The sequence below is a fragment of the Oryzias latipes genome, chromosome 19 (assembly GCF_002234675.1).
Source record: "Oryzias latipes chromosome 19, ASM223467v1".
NCBI classification, from domain to species: Eukaryota; Metazoa; Chordata; class Actinopteri; order Beloniformes; family Adrianichthyidae; genus Oryzias; species Oryzias latipes.
The window spans coordinates 9113560-9131185 of record NC_019877.2 but is presented as its reverse complement, the minus strand read 5'-3'; the positions used below and the strand labels follow the sequence as shown (position 1 = coordinate 9131185).

Genomic DNA, 17626 nt, shown 5'->3' with positions numbered 1-17626 from the left:
CAATGCAACAAAATTCTGGGCATGTCTGAAGTGACAGCCACCTGGTTGCTCATTCAATAATCATGGAAATCATGGAAACTTGAAAAGAGTTTAATTTGTACATGTGCAGCACAGTCAGATAAAATCAACACAACACAATTTTTGTTTTGAAGATACACATAGTTTTAGGATGTAATTATCATCAGTGGTTTATGGTCATGGTTGCTAACTGAATCAACAGGGTGTACCTGAACCTACTTTATAAGTTTATACCATGTACAAGGTCTAATTTTTGTTGATAGGGATGTCATATTTCAAAACTATTATGGCTGATATTCTCAATATATTCTCAAGCAGTGTTTGCAGAGTGAACAGTCCAGACAAATAAATCACCCATGCAGTAAATTTTGGGAGATTTTATGACAAATGGCCCACTTTTTCCTTTTTAATCCAATATTTTTTATGTAGCATCTCAGATAGAAAAATCAAGAATAAAAATAAATCTCTTGTCATTAAATAAAAAGAAAATAAAGTCAAAGAGGGCTAAGACTGTTTGAACTCAAATTTGGTCAAAATTTTACAAATTTTTTTTTATTTTTTGAAAGGATCTAATTAAACATACAGTAATGTAGGTCATTGCTGAATAATAGGTTGAAGAAACTTCACAACTCACTTTTGTGCACCTCATGAGAAGGGAAACAAGAGATCTTAAATTTGCTAATAAAATAACACGCAGTAAAACACACATGAGGTTTTCACATCCCTAAAACCAACATAAAGTAGCTCTGAATACAAAACGATCATTTATCTCCAAAAACTAACATTTAAGAAATTACTTGATTAGTCTTGCACATTTTTTTCTTTTAGGACAATGTAAACATATGCTTAAAATAAGCACAAGAAAAGTGGTTACAAAAACAGGAAGTTTAAAATACACTGTTGCAGAACATAGCAGGATAATCAGGCAGGGCAGAGTTTAAAGAATACATTTGGAACTTAATGTTGTCTTTATAACAAATAATCTTAATACTAAAATACTTCAGTACCAGCTGAGTTTCCCGCAAGAAACTGATCAAATTTAAAGGCATTTATTAAAGCCAGTAGAGAACAATTATGACTTAAAATTCAGAAAAAAAATAAAATGTTCCAACAAGCAACTATCAGGACAGCTGAAATCAGTGTTATCTTAGATTGTGTGATTTGATGATACTGGAGCCCCTTGACAACTGTTAATAAACTATTAGAAGTCACTTTCACAAGCCACCGAGGACGGAAAAAGACAGTGTTCACTTCAGAACAGCCTCAAAATGATTTGTGTATACTTCAAACGAGCCTCTGATGTCCCCTGCTTCCTTTCTATGATGCCTCTGCACACAAGTGCCTCCAGGAGCAAACTGACTGATTTAAAGCCTAGATTATGGATCAGACAGTCCCTCTGCATGTTCACTCAGCTCCATGGTGGAGTAGTCCAGAGGACGTCTGAAAACACAAAAAACATTTAAGTAAACACAAAAATTAAAATCAACTTCATTTGATTTTCTAGAGATTTTGAACAGAATTTTTGGCAACCCACAAACTGATAAACACAACAATGGGGGTATGGAAAAATCTGTGTTTAACTGTTGATTTGCTAAACGATAGGCCTTTCTCGTCTTTTTAAGTGGGAGAACTTGCATAATTGGTGTCTGACTGAACACTTTTTTGCCCCACTGTATTTCCTTAAGCGTTTCAGCCACTTCCTCAGCAAAAAGACCAACTTTCCATTTCTTAACCCTGGTTGACCTGCTGTGTAAATAAACCATTCACAGCGAAAAAGGAGAAGTCATGTGACTTAAAATAACAGATATAGAATAGTTTCTATGAGTCTATAACATCACACAGTATTGCTAAATTTATAACCACATAGTTTGTTCAAAAGTAATTAAAATGCAACTTGTGTGTGCACTTCATAAAATATTGTTTGGCGATTTAGTTACATTTTCACATGAGATGACAAAATAATATTGCAAAAATCTCCAGCGAAGAACACAGGCATTAAAAAAGAACAAGGATACTACAAGGATATTATTTTTAAAACTGATCATGAAATAGTCAGTAAAACAAATCAAAAAGTGCTCACCTCCTCCTGTAGAAATATGTAAACAGGGCACCTCCTAGTACCACCAGCAGGAGCACCGCTACTATCAGTCCTATCTGCAACCCCAGCGCTGAGGCTATGTGGAAAACAAAGGCAAACTTTAGAAATAATCATTTCAAAGCAATGGCAATGAAACCAAACAAGGACAATATCCAGCTTAATGTTTTAAACACTATTACTTCTCAACAACAATAGAGGGTCATAATAAAAATCAGAAACAACTGGAAAATATATAAGCTTTGCTAATCATTTGCACTTGCAGTTATAAAACTTTTTTTCTTTTCCTTTACAAAGATTTAACGCAACTTCCTAACCTTCAAAAACCTTGAGACTTGGGGCCTTTACTAGACATTATCAGTCTTTACAATACAATGAAAGCAGACAAGGAAACAAAGGTAGTCAAAGAGCTGAAGCGTCGGAATTTCAACCGCAAACTATAGCTATAGCCATTTTGATTAAGGCAGAAATTGCTTCACAGTCACAGTTCCATTTATCCACACATATCCACACACTGATGGCGACTCTGAGCAACCACTAACGTGTCACAGGACCCTTTGACACGAGGGCGAGCAAGGTGGAAACCTAAGATCCTCCAATCAGAGATCGACCGCTCTGAACCTCTGACCTTGCTACACTACATCAACAACTAAATAGTCATTCAGAAGGTTCTAACTTTTGCCGATGTAGTGGCCGGTGATGGGAGAAAAGCAGGTGTCTGCCTGAGAAGGAGCGGGGCTCGAGAGCAACGCCTGAATGATGAGGGCCCTCTGATGGTCTGAGTGTGCCTGGATGTTCCCCCACACTCGCAGCCAACCAGACATGCAGGAAAAGTTAGCCCCTACAATAAAAACAGACATGTCAAAAAACACCAGTTTATTTAGATGTGCTTCCTAATCATTTAAAAGTTGCAGATAATTAAATGGCACAAGTTCTACAGTTTTAATTTTCAAAGGAATTATGAAAAGAATAAGAATGAAAAGCCCAGATTTCATTTCCTTCTGTGAAAGAAAACTACTTTTGTTAAAACCAAGTAGTGTAGTTGCTATGGCAACTCTACTTAATAATTAGCATATTTTCCGTGAAGATCTATTATTAAAAGAGGTGAGAAAAAAACTTTATATTGATTTCACTTTCACAATAAAGAAAAAAACAATGATAAGTGTGATTTTTTTAGGGTGAATGCGGGCATGTCCACAGTGGCTGTGACCTGTGATCGAGCTAGAAATATCATCTGTGATCTTAAAAAAAAAAGCACCCTCACCTCGGAGATACAATGCAGAAATGCCACAGTGACACCTCTGCTCCAAATAGTGAGCCACGTCAGCCATCCTTTTTCTGTGAAATACTTCCCCACACTCTATGGGAAAATAGGAAACAAACTATTAAAACCATGATTGGTCATTTTAGGTTTAAATAAATGAAACACTAATATAAAGCTACTATTTTGTTGAATATAGAGTTTCACATTTTCATTTCAGATCCATAATGATTAAGAAGGTACAATCCATAACATTAATCTTCAGCCTGCCGCCCGTAGAGTCATGCTGACCTTATCAACAAGAGTTACAATGTATGAAAACAGCATAAAATATTTATGAAATAGTTTATAATGAAAGAGTTTTTTGCGTTGGAAAAAAATAGAATAAAAATCCTATTGGTGAAAAACAAACAAACAAAAACAATGAAAATTATGTATGAAGCGGGGAGCAGATCTTCCCAAATCTTAGAATTGAACAGGTCATTAGAGTCACTTATTTCATCGATATATAGATTATTTTGTGTTTAACAAAAGGTAAGAAGAAATGTTTAGAAATAAAAATAATAAATTACATTAATAAATCTATTATAAATAGCAAGTAGGCCAATGCAAATATGAACTAAGTCATATCCTGCCTAAACGTTTGGATTGTAAGATTCTAAAAGAAATTCAATTATCTTTGTCACCTTTGTTTCCACACCGACAGTGATCGGGACATATCAGACGTCATAAAAAACGTTGTCATCATCAAAATGTTCAACATTTTTAAACCGTTATAGCCCAGATACCCTGACATCCGCAAAAATAAAGCGTATATGTTTTATTTTTGTTTTGAAGATTTCTGGTATTTTACCTCCTGACTGCTCGAAGAACGGGGGTCCGAGACAAAGGTCGATTTGACTTGAGAAGGCGGGGCTAGGACAGAGATTGGTGTGGCTTGGTGTGGGGGACGAACTCGTCCAGGAGGAGGAGCTCCTGATCTCGCAGCATAAACACCTGCTGAGTGAGACGGGACCCCTTTCCACCGACCTGCACACACAGCCCATGCAGCACTACATGAGGGAAACCAGACCAATGCCATCCAAACACAAACCATTTTCTCTTTAATAACAATTTGAACTGACATGTGTGAAAGCATGTGCAGAACAGATAAAAAAGCCTCCAATCAGCTGTTTAAATTCCATAAGTCTCACACTTATGGAACTATAAATACGCATAATCTGTAGGAAAAACAGTTTAAATGGTATAAAAACACAACAAAAGTGGTCCATTTGCAATCATTTTCATTAATTACTGGTAATAGTTTTGTAGAAATGTGTGGTGTGGCCGTTTTTCCACCGATTTTGCTCCATCACAAAGGGCTCGGTCACACTGGACCAACAGTCAGACACTTGCAGCAGACAAAATGACTTACTAGCTTTGACTTACGTTTGTTCAGTGGAGTTTGTTACATAATAGATTAATAAGTCTGAATAGAGTTAGAGTATTGAGAGGATTTGAATGCTACATGATGGGTCTTTGTGCACTGCTTTCCCACCTTTACAAAATACACACGCTTCTTCTATTCACACACGTTAAAAAAAAAAAGTTTATAGTAATCAGTTTCATATTTATTATGTTGTGACTGAAAAAGAGAGTAAAAAAATGTAGACTTAGAGAGATTACTGGAGATTAAAGACCCAATCCATTGAAAATGGCGTTTTTGGTGTTTTTAACATTTTCTTGTTGCATTTTTCTCATGGCGGAAGACATATAGGAAGAAAATTAAGCTTAAAATTGCGTTTCTGAGTATTACTTTATGCAAATCATTGCCAATCAGGAGCAGGCAAAAGAAAATTTCATTAGAAAAAGCTTGTAGCTGTGACCTAGAAGCTACTATGACAAGTTAACTATGACAAGCTCCCTGCTCTGCTACATTCTGATCCACCTGCTTGTATATGACTAGATCCGTGTACTTTTTGGTTTTCCTCATCCAAGTTGGGATCTGGCTCAAAACTTTATGACTGTATATCTCCATTATTGCTTGCCTTTTTTGTTGCATTGTCCGGTAATGTTAGGTTGGGGGTGCGAAGGACAGTAAGGGTGTAAACAGATGGATGATGGGAAGTCGGAACAGGCTCACTCAACACCAACAGTCCTGCCTAGAACTCAAAGGTGAATTTCTAGCGAACTACTTCTACTCTGCTAACACTATGCCCTATAGACAACGACCCAAAAATTGTATAATCATAGTTAAAAGACCACTGCAAACACTTTCATAATAGGTTAAAAGATTATCGGTGTGGGACATTAAATAAATGAAGAGAGTTTATTGACAATGAGGAGCTTTTTATGGAAATTCGTCTTTTTCAATTCTAGCTAAATTACTTAAATAAATGTAAAAAGGGTTCCAGATTGAGTCTAAATCAAAAATTAGCAAACAATAAATATTTCCACATTAACTATAAATGGTCAATTTAAAATTCAAAATATAAGACCCAATTAATAGCGAATCATAGCTTTACTTGATAGATGTACCTGAGAGCTGGCAATACTTGTCTCCCCCTGGTGGTGGAAAGAGAAGAAAGCAGCCACTGGTTTTCACTGAACAGCAGCACATCCCTGAGGCTGACGTTGGTCAGCGCACTGCCAGCTCTGCAGATGCTGAACAGGTCGTAGCACAGAACCACTGCCCCGCGTGCTGGCACACTGGAGCCTTCTGGGAAAGTCTGATCTATGCAGTGGAAAAAAACAACGGAGATACAAAAGGGTTATTATACTTGACTTTTACAACACCTGAGTTTTTCTTTTTTTTTTTTCCTGCAGCCAGGTCTACTACCCACCTGCTCCAGTGACATTTCCAACAATATAGAAACCATTCTGGTCGAGAGACCCAGTCAGGGGAAGTGCAATGACCGTGCCCCTATGCTCCTGGTCAAACACGGACAGAACCAAGCCTGTCAGGTCTGTCATGGGCGGCCCGTGGAGCTCCACAAAGGCCCTCTGATGACTGTGATTGGTCCAGTGGCCACTTGACACCTCATTTATTACAACACCTTTAGGAGCTGGAGGAGGGCGGGGGCAGCTGTTTTCTCTCAGGGGGGTGGGTGTGGCCACCTAGAATGATCATATGCAACACTTTGACTTCTTTTAAAAAGTATTGTTCTATTTAGAGGCCTAAAATACGACGGAGTATTAGGGCCACAAAAAAAAAAAAAAAATTAGAGCCACCAAAAAAAAAAAAAAAGTAAAATTACGAGATTTTATCTCGTAAATTTAGGAGATAAAAACTCGTAAATTTAGGAGATAAAAACTCGTAAATTTAGGAGAAAAAAACTCGTAATTTTAGGAGATTACAGTGGAAGTGAGCATGCAGAGCAGCAGGTGAACGCCGTGCAGCAGCAGAGCAGACCGACTAAACTTTGTTGAACAGGTGAGCTGAATGTTTATTGATAACGTTCCAAATGTCTGGAAGGTCATTTGTTTGATTTACGATTCATTAAAGTTTTATTTATTGATGGTTGGTTTGCAGGATCTCTGCAGCCCGATGAAGCCGTCGTCGGTGTCCCTGCAGCTGTTTGCTTGAATCCTTTCTTCCTCCACCAAAGACAAGATCTCTACGTTTGTGTGACGCTTCCGTCACACAAAAGGAGGAGCACTTTTTTTTTGGCATTTTCAACGTTCCAAAGCTAATATAAAACACTATTTTCATTCCTCTTTATTGTTTTATGCTGAAACGGGACATTTCATCTGCAGGAGGGGGCGTTTGTAAGACTGTTTACTTCCGCATTGGTGTTGGGATGACAGGTTCATGACGTAATGAGACAAATGAACTTCAGGATATGTGAATGAAAAGGAGAATAAAGGCTGCAGCGATTGTCTACACCCAAACGTGTCTCTGAGCTCCTTATTTTACATATTAAACTCCGCTTTACTGACACTGAACCCCGGAAAGACTGCTACACGGAAACTAATCTGATTTTGAGTCGCCAAAATGTTCAGAATCTCTTTGTTTTACACCTATAATAATCCGGAAATGAAGCTTCACAAAAGGCTCCACATACTTCATCTTCAAGCTAGGTTCCGATAAACGGACAACTTCGGTGTTTTTTCCTTAATCTACGACTTTTTTCTCGTAAATTTATGAGATTTTAAGTCGTAAATTTATGAGATAAAAAGTCGTAAATTTACGAGTTTTTATCTCCTAAATTTACGAGATAAAATCTCGTAATTTTACTTTTTTTTTTTTTGGTGGCTCTAATTTTTTTTTTTTTTGGTGGCCCTAATACTCCGTCGTACTAAAATGTATTCTGTTTTTAATATAAAAATTATTTTAAAGTTGCATATAATTAGCTGATAATATCAGTTGATCTAAATAATAAAACTTATTGTAAAACGTTTTGTTTCATTCAGTACTCACTGAAAAAGCAGACAGGTCAAAGGGGTAAAGGCCTCTGCAGCGGCTGAGCGCCTCATCTCCAGGCAGAACTTCTGGATCTTCCAACAATGGCAACTGTCCTGGAGTGAGAGCTTTGCTCAGCTCCTGCGCCTCCTTATCTGACCCCCTTTGCCGATACACCACAGCATCCAGCAGGCCCTTCGTGGGGATCCCCCGTTGCATCGCAGACGGCGGGCCAAGCGGACTGCGGTAGATCGCCACAGCATCTGGGCCATTCTGGATGGTGTTGGGAGGCAGACGGAGCGACGGAGCAGGCGCCAGCCTGTCGCTGCCCATCAGGAAGTAACCTTTGGCTGTGGTGAAGTGTCCACTCAGACTGATCTCGTGATAGGGTTTGTTGTTATGTGCACTGAAAAGCAAAATCCAGATCCCCTGCAAGGAGACTCTTCGACCAGACGGGTGCCAAAGCTCAATGAATTCTCCATCTTCTGCAGCTCCAGGGGTGTCGGTGTTCAGCTCATTGATCAGGAAGTCACTATTCCCCCAGGGTGGAAGGTGAGGCGGAGAATCTGTGCCACCTGGAGTCACTGAAGTGAAACAGAAAGAGCCAATTAGCTCTGAGAAAATGACTTTCTGTTTTACAAAAAGACCCACTCCGATAAAAATATGTTTTTAAAAAAAATGTTTTTAACATGTTCTTGTTGCGTTTTTTTCTTATGATAAATGACATATATAAAGAAAACTAAGTCTGAGATTGCATTTTGAGTATTTCTTTATTTAAATTATAAATCAAGAACAGGGGAAACAATGTTGGTTGATGAAGATTGTATTAATTAAAAAAACACTTGGAATGCTTTTACAAGAGATCAAAAGAGGATCAGAGTGGGACTTTAAAGATGTGGTGCCAAAATGTCAAACAGTAAATTACTACTATATTTACCCTTTTGTTCATCTTAAAATTAGGCTGAAAAAAGGAGCAACGTTAAATTACGGAGCCCGTGTCCTGACATTAAGATATAAAAATATATCTTGTTCCCACAGGTTATTATGTCGTTCGCACGAAATACTATTCCGTTCCCACAAGATACTATTGCGTTCCCTCAATATACTATTCCGTTCCCTCGAAATGATTAACTCGTGCGAACGCAATAATTATGTCGTTCGAACGCAATAATTAATCCGTTCGAACGCAATAATTATTCACGTCATAAGTCATTCACGCGGATATGCTCTCTGTACGCCGGCAAAAGCCGCTTTCAGCGGTAACTTCCGTGTCTCTGTGACCCATATTCGTTCAAAAAAGGAACATGAAAAACAAAAATGATCACTTTATTACCGTCTCAATGAATATAAGAAAAATATCAAAAGATTTATGATAACTAGGCTGCTTTGTCACACGATATTTCCTGCTAGGCTACTACTAGCGCCGCCGCAGAGCTCTTTGATGTATGCCGGCATTTGGGCAACTGGCTGGTCTGTTGTCAGACAGCTGATATTGTAGTTTAGGGTCGAATAGGAATAATAATATTCAGGACTTGTCTTTTATTAACGTTAGCAGTCAGTATCTTTACATTCGAAGGCTATTAGGCTACATGCTAACTGACTAGCCGATCATTTCCTGTTATTAATTTACGTCATAGATTTACAGCAGATACCTTCACATTTCTGTCTGTGTGTGTCTCATTAAATTGCATTGAAGACACGGAGGATGTTTAGAGAACAGATTTATTTATTTTAAAAAGCACAGAAGCATCCATCGTATTCACGTTCATTCACATGATCATGATGATCTGGTACGCCCTCAGTCATCTTGCTGCAATAGCCGCTTCCTGCCGCTACTTCCGTGTCTCTGTGAGCATTCAATAGGGGTAAAAATAAAAGCAAGAATGGTCGACCTGTTATTTTCTCGATGAAAATCTGAAAAATATCATATTAAGCTGGATGCTTCGCCTAAAGCACTTACCTTTAGCTTGTAGCATAACAACAATAGCAGTACGTCCCGTTTCCCAGCGTGCTTTGCTGCCAATCACTGGCCAATCACCGTGTCCCTGTGACCAAGGTCTAACAACAAGACCAATGATTGGCCAGTGATTAGCAGCAAAGCACGCTGGGAAACGGGACGTACTGCTATTGTTGTTGTGCTACAAGCTAAAGGTAAGTGCTTTAGGCGAAGCAGCCAGCTTAATATGATATTTTTCAGATTTTCATCGAGAAAATAACAGATCGACCATTCTTGCTTTTATTTTTACCCCTATTGAATGCTCACAGAGACACGGAAGTAGCGGCAGGAAGCGGCTATTGCAGCAAGATGACTGAGGGCGTACCAGATCATCATGTGAATGAACGTGAATACGATGGATGCTTTTGTGCTTTTTGAAATAAATAAATCTGTTCTCTAAACATCCTCCGTGTCTTCAATGCAATGTAATGAGACACACACAGACGGAAATGTGAAGGTATCTGCTGTAAATCTATGACGGAAATTAATAACAGGAAATGATCGGCTAGTCAGTTAGCATGTAGCCTAATAGCCTTCGAATGTAAAGATACTGACTGCTAAAGTTAATAAAAGACAAGTCCTGAATATTATTATTCCTATTCGACCCTAAACTACAATATCAGCTGTCTGACAACAGACCAGCCAGTTGCCCAAATGCCGGCATACATGATCAGAGAGCTCTGCGGCGGCGCTAGTAGTAACCTAGCAGGAGCTATCGTATGACAAAGCAGCCTAGTTATCATAAATCTTTTGATATTTTTCTTATATTCATTGAGACGGTAATAAAGTGATCATTTTTGTTTTTCATGTTCCTTTTTTGAACGAATATGGGTCACAGAGACACGGAAGTTACCGCTGAAAGCGGCTTTTGCCGGCGTACAGAGAGCATATCCGCATGAATGACTTATGACGTGAATAATTACTGCGTTCGAACGGATTAATTATTGCGTTCGAACGACATTATTTTTGCGTTCGCACGAGTTAATCATTTCGAGGGAACGGAATAGTATTTTGAGGGAACGCAATAGTATCTTGTGGGAACGGAATAGTATCTTGTGGGAACGGAATAGTATTTCGTGCGAACGACATAATAACCTGTGGGAACGAGATAATAATCTGTGGGAACAAGATATTAATCTGTGGGAACAAGATATATTTTTATATCTTAATGTCAGGACACGGGCTCCGTATTAAATAGCTTACAAGGTAAAAATAAAAATCATTTTTAGGTTGATATATGTTTATAATTGTCAGAAGACAGACTTCTGTCTCCCCCTCTGGTCACCAGCAGGAACCATAGCCACAGTTGTAACTGCACTTCATCTCCCAGCAACAAGCGTGCACTTCCTGGATGCCACACGCCTGACTCTCATTTACTCAATCAATCACAGTCTACTTAAGCACTCCACTGAGCCTCACTCTGTGTGAAGTACTGTTTGTGCCACTTTGCCTTGCTTACCCAGCGTTATAGCTGGACCTGATCTTCTGTTTCTGACTCTGTTTGCCTGCCCTGACTCTCACCTGGATCCCGACTTCCCGTGTCTGTTCTCTGATGCTCTCATGCCTGTTACGCTCTTATTGCCTGCCAGACCCTGATTTACCATTGTGGACTTTTAGCTGAGCTAATAAACCTTCTGCAGTTGGATCCAGCCATCTGCCTGTTCTTGTGACAATAATGAAATGAAGTGTGGTGACAAATGAGTCTCATATGGGCTCTACTGTTCTTGTATCATAGGAAGCTCACTCCAGAGTTCAGTCCAGCTCAAGTTATGATGGCAAACATCAGCAAAATTGTGAAGTTCCATTACAGCTGTAGGACAGCAGCCTCAAACATCACATGCTTATGAACACTTCATCTCTTTTCCTTTAAGATGCTGTGAAAACTTCATGAAGGAACTGTGGAGTTTGTTTCATGTTATCGGGTCGGTTCTGTTTGGCCTACAGTACCGGGCCGTGCTGTACAAAAGCAGATAGCCAGAGGCCAAAATCACCCGGATCATGGCTTGTTTTCTATGTTTCCATCGACCGCCGCTCCTGCAGCCGGAGGACCAACATGAGGAGGCTAGAGGAGCTTCTGCCCACTGGCCATATGGGATCTGAATGAGAACACTGCTTTGGGCTGCGCTCCCCTTCCACCAGAACAATCTAAATAAACACACTTGCATAAGTTTGCACGAGGCCTAAACTTGTTACAAACTTAACCCTAAAATATAGAGTGAACTGAATCTAAATTTGAAGATAAGGTTGCTGTCATTGATGGGTTTAAGGTGGGGTTATGCATGAGATTATGTGTAAGAATTTCTCATTAAAGATGACCTTTTTTATTGTCCTTTAGGTATTTTATTGCGCTCTAAATTGTTCTACCAATAAAAGTAAAGATTAGGATAACAACGTCATTAATCATTTCCCTTTAATTAAGCAGCGTCCTCCACCAAATTCTACAAATTCAGTCAAAATATTTGTAATTACTTTTATTCTTCGTTCCTCTGCTAGTCAGAAAATCTTTCCTCAGGTGGGTGCAGTGATTAAATCTGTCAATGTAGATATTTAAAATAAAAAAACCTAATTTCTGAATTTTTTTCTTCAATCTATCTTCATTGTATTTATCTTTAAAGCCTTATTATATTTGAGGAAAATAGAAGCAAACCGTGTAAAATATTTACCAGTACTGTGGGGGCAGATCTTTGGCCATGGGCAGTGGTTAGGCTGACCCAGCGTTTGTGGTGCCTCCCAGAAGACTCCAGGATCTCTTGTCCAGGTTGCCAAGCCACACCGGCTGAGATAGAAGCCTCCTTCTCTCAAACTACCACATAAAATGTAAAGAAAGGAATAAAATGGCACAAGATATGGTTTAAAAACAGTGAATGTTCTGCCAACAAACACACCTCTTTTCACATTATTTCAAATTACAAGTTAATATCAAATTGTTTATAACCATTCAAACTCTTTAAATAGTATTTTTATAGAGTTATAGCTTTTTGAAACTGTTTACTTCCTGTTGTAGATTTGAATCAAGTCCTGCTGTTGTTATGGCCAAGTGTAGCTTTTTCTGGTTCTACCCCTATCAGCCTATTAGCGTGTGGAGAATTGCCTCCAAACACATTCACACAGAGGCATACACTGCTCATTTTAGGGGAACTGGAACCAAATTTCAAGAAATAAGTGACACATAGATAACATAAATACTATTTAAGTGTGTTGGAGTCAGTGAAAAGACTAGGCACGCAAAAACAAAAACAAAGCTTCGTAAGATTGGCTGAGCACTACGAGTAACAGCAGTATCAGTTGAAAACCACAGATGCAAACAAGAATATGTTGGTAAAAAGGTATAAAATCACTCGGGAAGTGAATAATCAGTTTCTGACAGACTTTGTCAGTTTCTTTTCCTGTTGTGCTCTAGACTTTCTGCTTTTTTATACATGTGATGCAAGAAAAAAAAAAAAACAATAACAAGCTTGCTTCTTCCAAGTTGGGTCAATTAGAATTGACTGAAGGAGAACCACAGTGAGGGATGTGCGTTTTGAGTCCTAAACATATAACAACCCTTTTCCTCCTAACGGCACTTCGATTTTTTTTTTTTTTTTTTTAGAACAAAGAGTCAAAATTTCAGGTTTTTTGGATTGAAACGCTCATGTTAAAGACATTTTGTTATTGTTGCTTAAAATAAAAAGTGCCAGTAAAAAAGACAAAAAAATCTCAGTTAAAATGCCAAATGAATAATCTAGATCACATCTATTTATGTGAAATAATTGGACTTTATCGTATTATCACTAAATTTGTTGAATCTTTTATGTATCGATTCGTGGACGATGCACTGAAATGCGCATCCAATCATGTGAGAAGGAAAGATGCACATCCCTAATATAAACTAAAGAGGAAGTGTCACAATTCTCATTGGGTGAAAAGCACATCACCCAGTTTGTTGCTTAATAAAGGAAAATTTCAGAATTTTAAATAACCCACAAAAAAAAGTAACTCATTGTATAACATTTCAGCTTTAATATAAAAAAAACAATCTGGACTTAAAAACAATGTATGCAAAATGTCTATGAAAACCCCTTGCCTGTTGCTAAGCTGGTATGGCTCCCTGCCTGGGATGAGAGTCTCTGTGAGGTTGGCACTTGGCTTGTCTCCAGGTCCGGCAAACACAAATGCATCTAAAGAGTCTCTCTGGCTTAGCGGAAACCCCACTGGGAAGTCTGTCGCTCTGCCGCTGTAGAGGGCCACGGCACCAGACTCATCTCCTGTGCAGAAACTGAACACTTATGAACCCTGAGAGTGCAGGAATCCTGACAGGCTGTGGGTGACTGAGAGAGCACTGACCTTTCATGTATTTCTTGTCAACGGCTACGGTGATAAATCCATTTCTGGAGGCGTCCAGATCCACACTGACGCTGACCCGATCTGTTTTCCCGTCCCACACCACCAACACAATGGGACCTGCAGCTGGGGGCTGTGTAACTTCCACAAACCCGTCTTCCTGCCCTCCCCCAAGCTTCAGCTCGGTAATCAGAGGAAAGGTGGCCAGTGTGGCAGGTGGGGTGCAGTTGTTCCGGCGACCTGGGGAGGGTGAGAACACCTGAAAGCCCCACTGATCCTCAGAAAGCAGGCATCTCTCAATGGACTCATCCCCCTCCAGGGCTGCTTCGTCCTCAATGAAGGCAGGCTCCCCAGGGGTCAGGATTTCAGCAAGGAACTCTGCGCCTCCTGTGCGTCGAGTCATATAGACGACGGCATCCACCAGACCAACAGCAGTGACGTTCATCTTTTCACTGTAACGAGTAGCACTGGTGTGATAGAGGACAATGGCGTCAGGGCCGTTCTGGACTGTGTTCGGTGGCAGAAGGATGGCTGGTTTGGGCACCATGTCCACCGAGCCCACCAGAAAGAAGCCTCTGTCATCTGTGGTGTGGCCCTTGAGGTCCAGGACTTTGTAGGCTACATTCCCGTTGCCGTTATAGAACACAAGCGTGTAGCCGTCCAGTGACGCCCTTTGTCCACTGGTGTGGTACAGCTCCACAAACTCTGTAGTATCCAGTCTTGGATTGTCTGCATTGATCTCACTGATGATGAGGCAGGGCTCACCACTGATTCCCACCAACAAGCAGAGACAGATGGCAACGATCAACCTGACAGACATCCTCCAGGCTTTCCTAACCCTCCCCAAGCAGGCAGCCTCTGAAAAAAAATGAGAAACGTGTACAAAAGCTGTTATTTAAAGTCCCACTTCAATCATCTACTCTAAAATCGTTCCCAGTGAGGGGAAAAAAAACAACCTGTGTCGTATTCTAGGACATAGTTTCTACAGAGCGGCAGGAGTTCATCAGAAATTTAAATATGAATTGTTGGCGAGGAGTAAGCCTGCCTCCTTTTTCCATCATCCCTTTGTTTACACTCTCTCCCACTAGCTTACAGCCCCCCACAACCCTAGCCCAACATTACCAGTGCAACAAAAATGGTGAGCAATATCAGAGCTAACCAGCTGATTAGTTTTGATACCAGCTTGGATGTAAAAGACGTTCACAGATCGATTTGTCTGCAAATGGATGCATTGGAATGGAGCGAAGCAGGGAGCTTGTAGGCCCCACTGCAACGGGCTTTTCCCAATGGCATTTTTTCGTCTGCTCCTGATTCACAACTGATTTGAAAACAGAAATACTCAGAAATGCAATTTTGAGTTTAATTTATATGTCCTCCATCATTAGAATATGCTACAAATATATGTTAAAAACACGATTTCCACTTAAGTGATTATCTAAGTTAACAAAAAACTAGAAACAGCCAGTTGGGTTTTGAAAAATCCACTTAACATTTGATGCTGTGCACCAGTGAGAAGCCTCAGAGCCTATCAATGAGTCCTCTATGAGTCTGCTTGTTCATGCTGACATTGGAAATGCACGTCTTCTGCATGACTCACAAAATGTTGCGAAACACAATGGGAAGCAGATGGAAACTTGGACCCAAAATGTTGAATCGCTTCAGAAACAGACGCAACCAAAAACACACAGAAGTGGAAAAAACAAACAAAAAACTGCATTTATGTTTGTTTTTGTGTGGTGAATTATGTAGTATGCAGAGCCTTTTTTAAAGTCCCTCTAAATTTTTCCGAGCTGGAAGTTCCCTCAATAGTCTATTTGAAAATGTGAGCGTTGCAGAATTATTCCAGTCACGGTTAGACATGCTCTGCATGCATCTTTCCGTCGGGAAAAAAAAGGCTGTCAACGTCTTTGCGCCAATAAACAACCTTTTCTGCACGACTTACTGGTTTTCCTCGGTGCTTCTGGGTCGGAACAGGCTTCTTTGCTTCTCTGAACTTTTCAGCTGATGGTCAAAAATCGTCTGTGCCCGAAAAAATTCTTGATAAAGTTTGTTTTCTGTTACCCACCGCTCCCGTCATTCACAAAGCAGCACTTTCTCCCCCCGCCCGCCCCATTGGGGCTGTGGGCGGGATCACTGTGGGGCTGAGGGGGGGTGATGCCGGCCAGACCGCCTGGGAAGATCTCTCTCTCTCTGTCTCTCTCTGTCTCTCTCTGTCTCTGTCTCTCTCTGTCTCTCTCTGTCTCTCTCTGTCTCTCTCTGTCTCTCTCTCTCTCTCTCTCTCTCTCTGTCTCTCTCTCTCTCTCTGTCTCTCTGTCTCTCTCTCTCTCTCTCTCTCTCTCTCTCTCTCTCTCTCTCTCTATCTGGGCTTAGATTTCCATTCAATTTCCAAAGCTCAGGAAAAACCTGTAGTTCCAGTATCAAACGCATACCAGGACTTTGCTCAAATAAAATAAAAAATAAAAAAACAAATAAATCCAAGTTTCAGTATCAAATGAATATTGGAAGTTGACTCAAATAATATAATATAAATACAATAATATAACTAAATAAATAAATTATATTTAATTAAATGTAATCAAACAAATTTAATAAAAATACATGTTTTTTAATGCACCTTATTTTGTTGGGAGATTTATACACCCAATTAATGTTTCAATAATATGTTTTCTAAATGTGCTGTGTGGTTTGGTTGAGCAGGCATATAGGGATAAAATAACTCAAAAAGTTAGGTTGAGCCAGTAATCCCATCAAAGCAGCTGTAAACAGCTTTTCCTTATTCAATCATTCATCTTCTAAGCCCGTTTTTGTACCATTTTTTCCCCTGAAAAAAATCACAAGGCAAACCACCAACCAAAAATATAGTTTAAAAACAAAACAAACATCTGTAGTCTAAATTAATAATTTGTCATTCTTATCACCATGTCTTGAATAAGAATCAAATACAAAGTAGTTTTATATTGTTGATATATTGATTGATGACTGATTGATGACTGATTGATTGATTGATTGATTGATTGATTGATTGATTGAAATATTCTTATGAATACAGTGAATAAGATTTTGTTCTGGAAAAGTATGATAATGTGGTTGAAAGATTCCTTATTCACACTATTTCAGGAAATTTTCCGTAGAGTAAATAGAAGTAGTTCTACATAACTGCACCACTTGTGGTGGGGGTATTATAATCTGGGTTGTCTTTATTAATCAAGTATTTTGGTATGCTATTTTTAATGTGACTTAGTTATATTTTAAAACTAAGGTTTGTGGGTTTTTCTTTAGACTGGTGGTTGCAAAAAAACCTAATTTAAAAAGTCATCCAAGGTAAAATATTATACTGTCAGAAAAGAAATCTTCCTGCACCAAAGACAAAAACAAAGAACAAAAACCAAAAAACATTTCCTTCAGATTTTGGCTTATCTATCTTTTATCTTTTGTATTAACAGACATTTTTTCTACAGTTTCATTTCGATAGCTTCATGGTATGTTTTTTTTTAAGAGGGTATATTTTTTAATAAATAAATTATGTGAAACAGAAAAAAAATCAAATAAAACCAA

General features: G+C 39.2%; 1 protein-coding gene across 2 annotated transcripts; it reads right to left on the bottom strand.

The window, feature by feature from the left end:
- Nucleotides 1-74: 74 nt before the first annotated feature.
- Nucleotides 75-16213, bottom strand: LOC101175221. Of its 2 annotated transcripts, none has more exons than XM_023949121.1 (12): nt 16014-16213; nt 14075-14929; nt 13815-13992; nt 12415-12554; nt 7774-8339; nt 6197-6470; nt 5892-6087; nt 4228-4403; nt 3378-3473; nt 2790-2954; nt 2099-2192; nt 75-1458 (listed from the first exon to the last, which is right to left on the bottom strand). In XM_023949121.1, the coding sequence occupies exons 2-12, from the start codon at nt 14889-14891 to the stop codon at nt 1395-1397; spliced, it is 2766 nt and encodes a 921-aa protein (XP_023804889.1). In that variant the 5' UTR covers nt 14892-14929; nt 16014-16213; the 3' UTR covers nt 75-1394. The 2 variants fall into 2 exon arrangements, with proteins under 2 accessions (XP_023804889.1, XP_023804888.1); XM_023949120.1 differs by having other exon boundaries at nt 13815-13995; nt 16014-16211.
- Nucleotides 16214-17626: the final 1413 nt, after the last annotated feature.

What these genes read in the sequence shown, in the direction of transcription:
- LOC101175221 (XM_023949120.1), bottom strand. Translation starts at nt 14,891, where the DNA reads ATGTCTGTCAGGTTGATCGTTGCCATCTGTCTCTGCTTGTTGGTGGGA. An exon ending in GTTCTTCGAGCAGTCAGGAG is followed by an intron (nt 3,474 to 4,227) that starts GTAAAATACCAG and finishes ATTTTCCCATAG; the next exon opens with AGTGTGGGGAAGTATTTCAC. An exon ending in CGGCCACTACATCGGCAAAA is followed by an intron (nt 2,193 to 2,789) that starts GTTAGAACCTTC and finishes TTTTCCACATAG; the next exon opens with CCTCAGCGCTGGGGTTGCAG.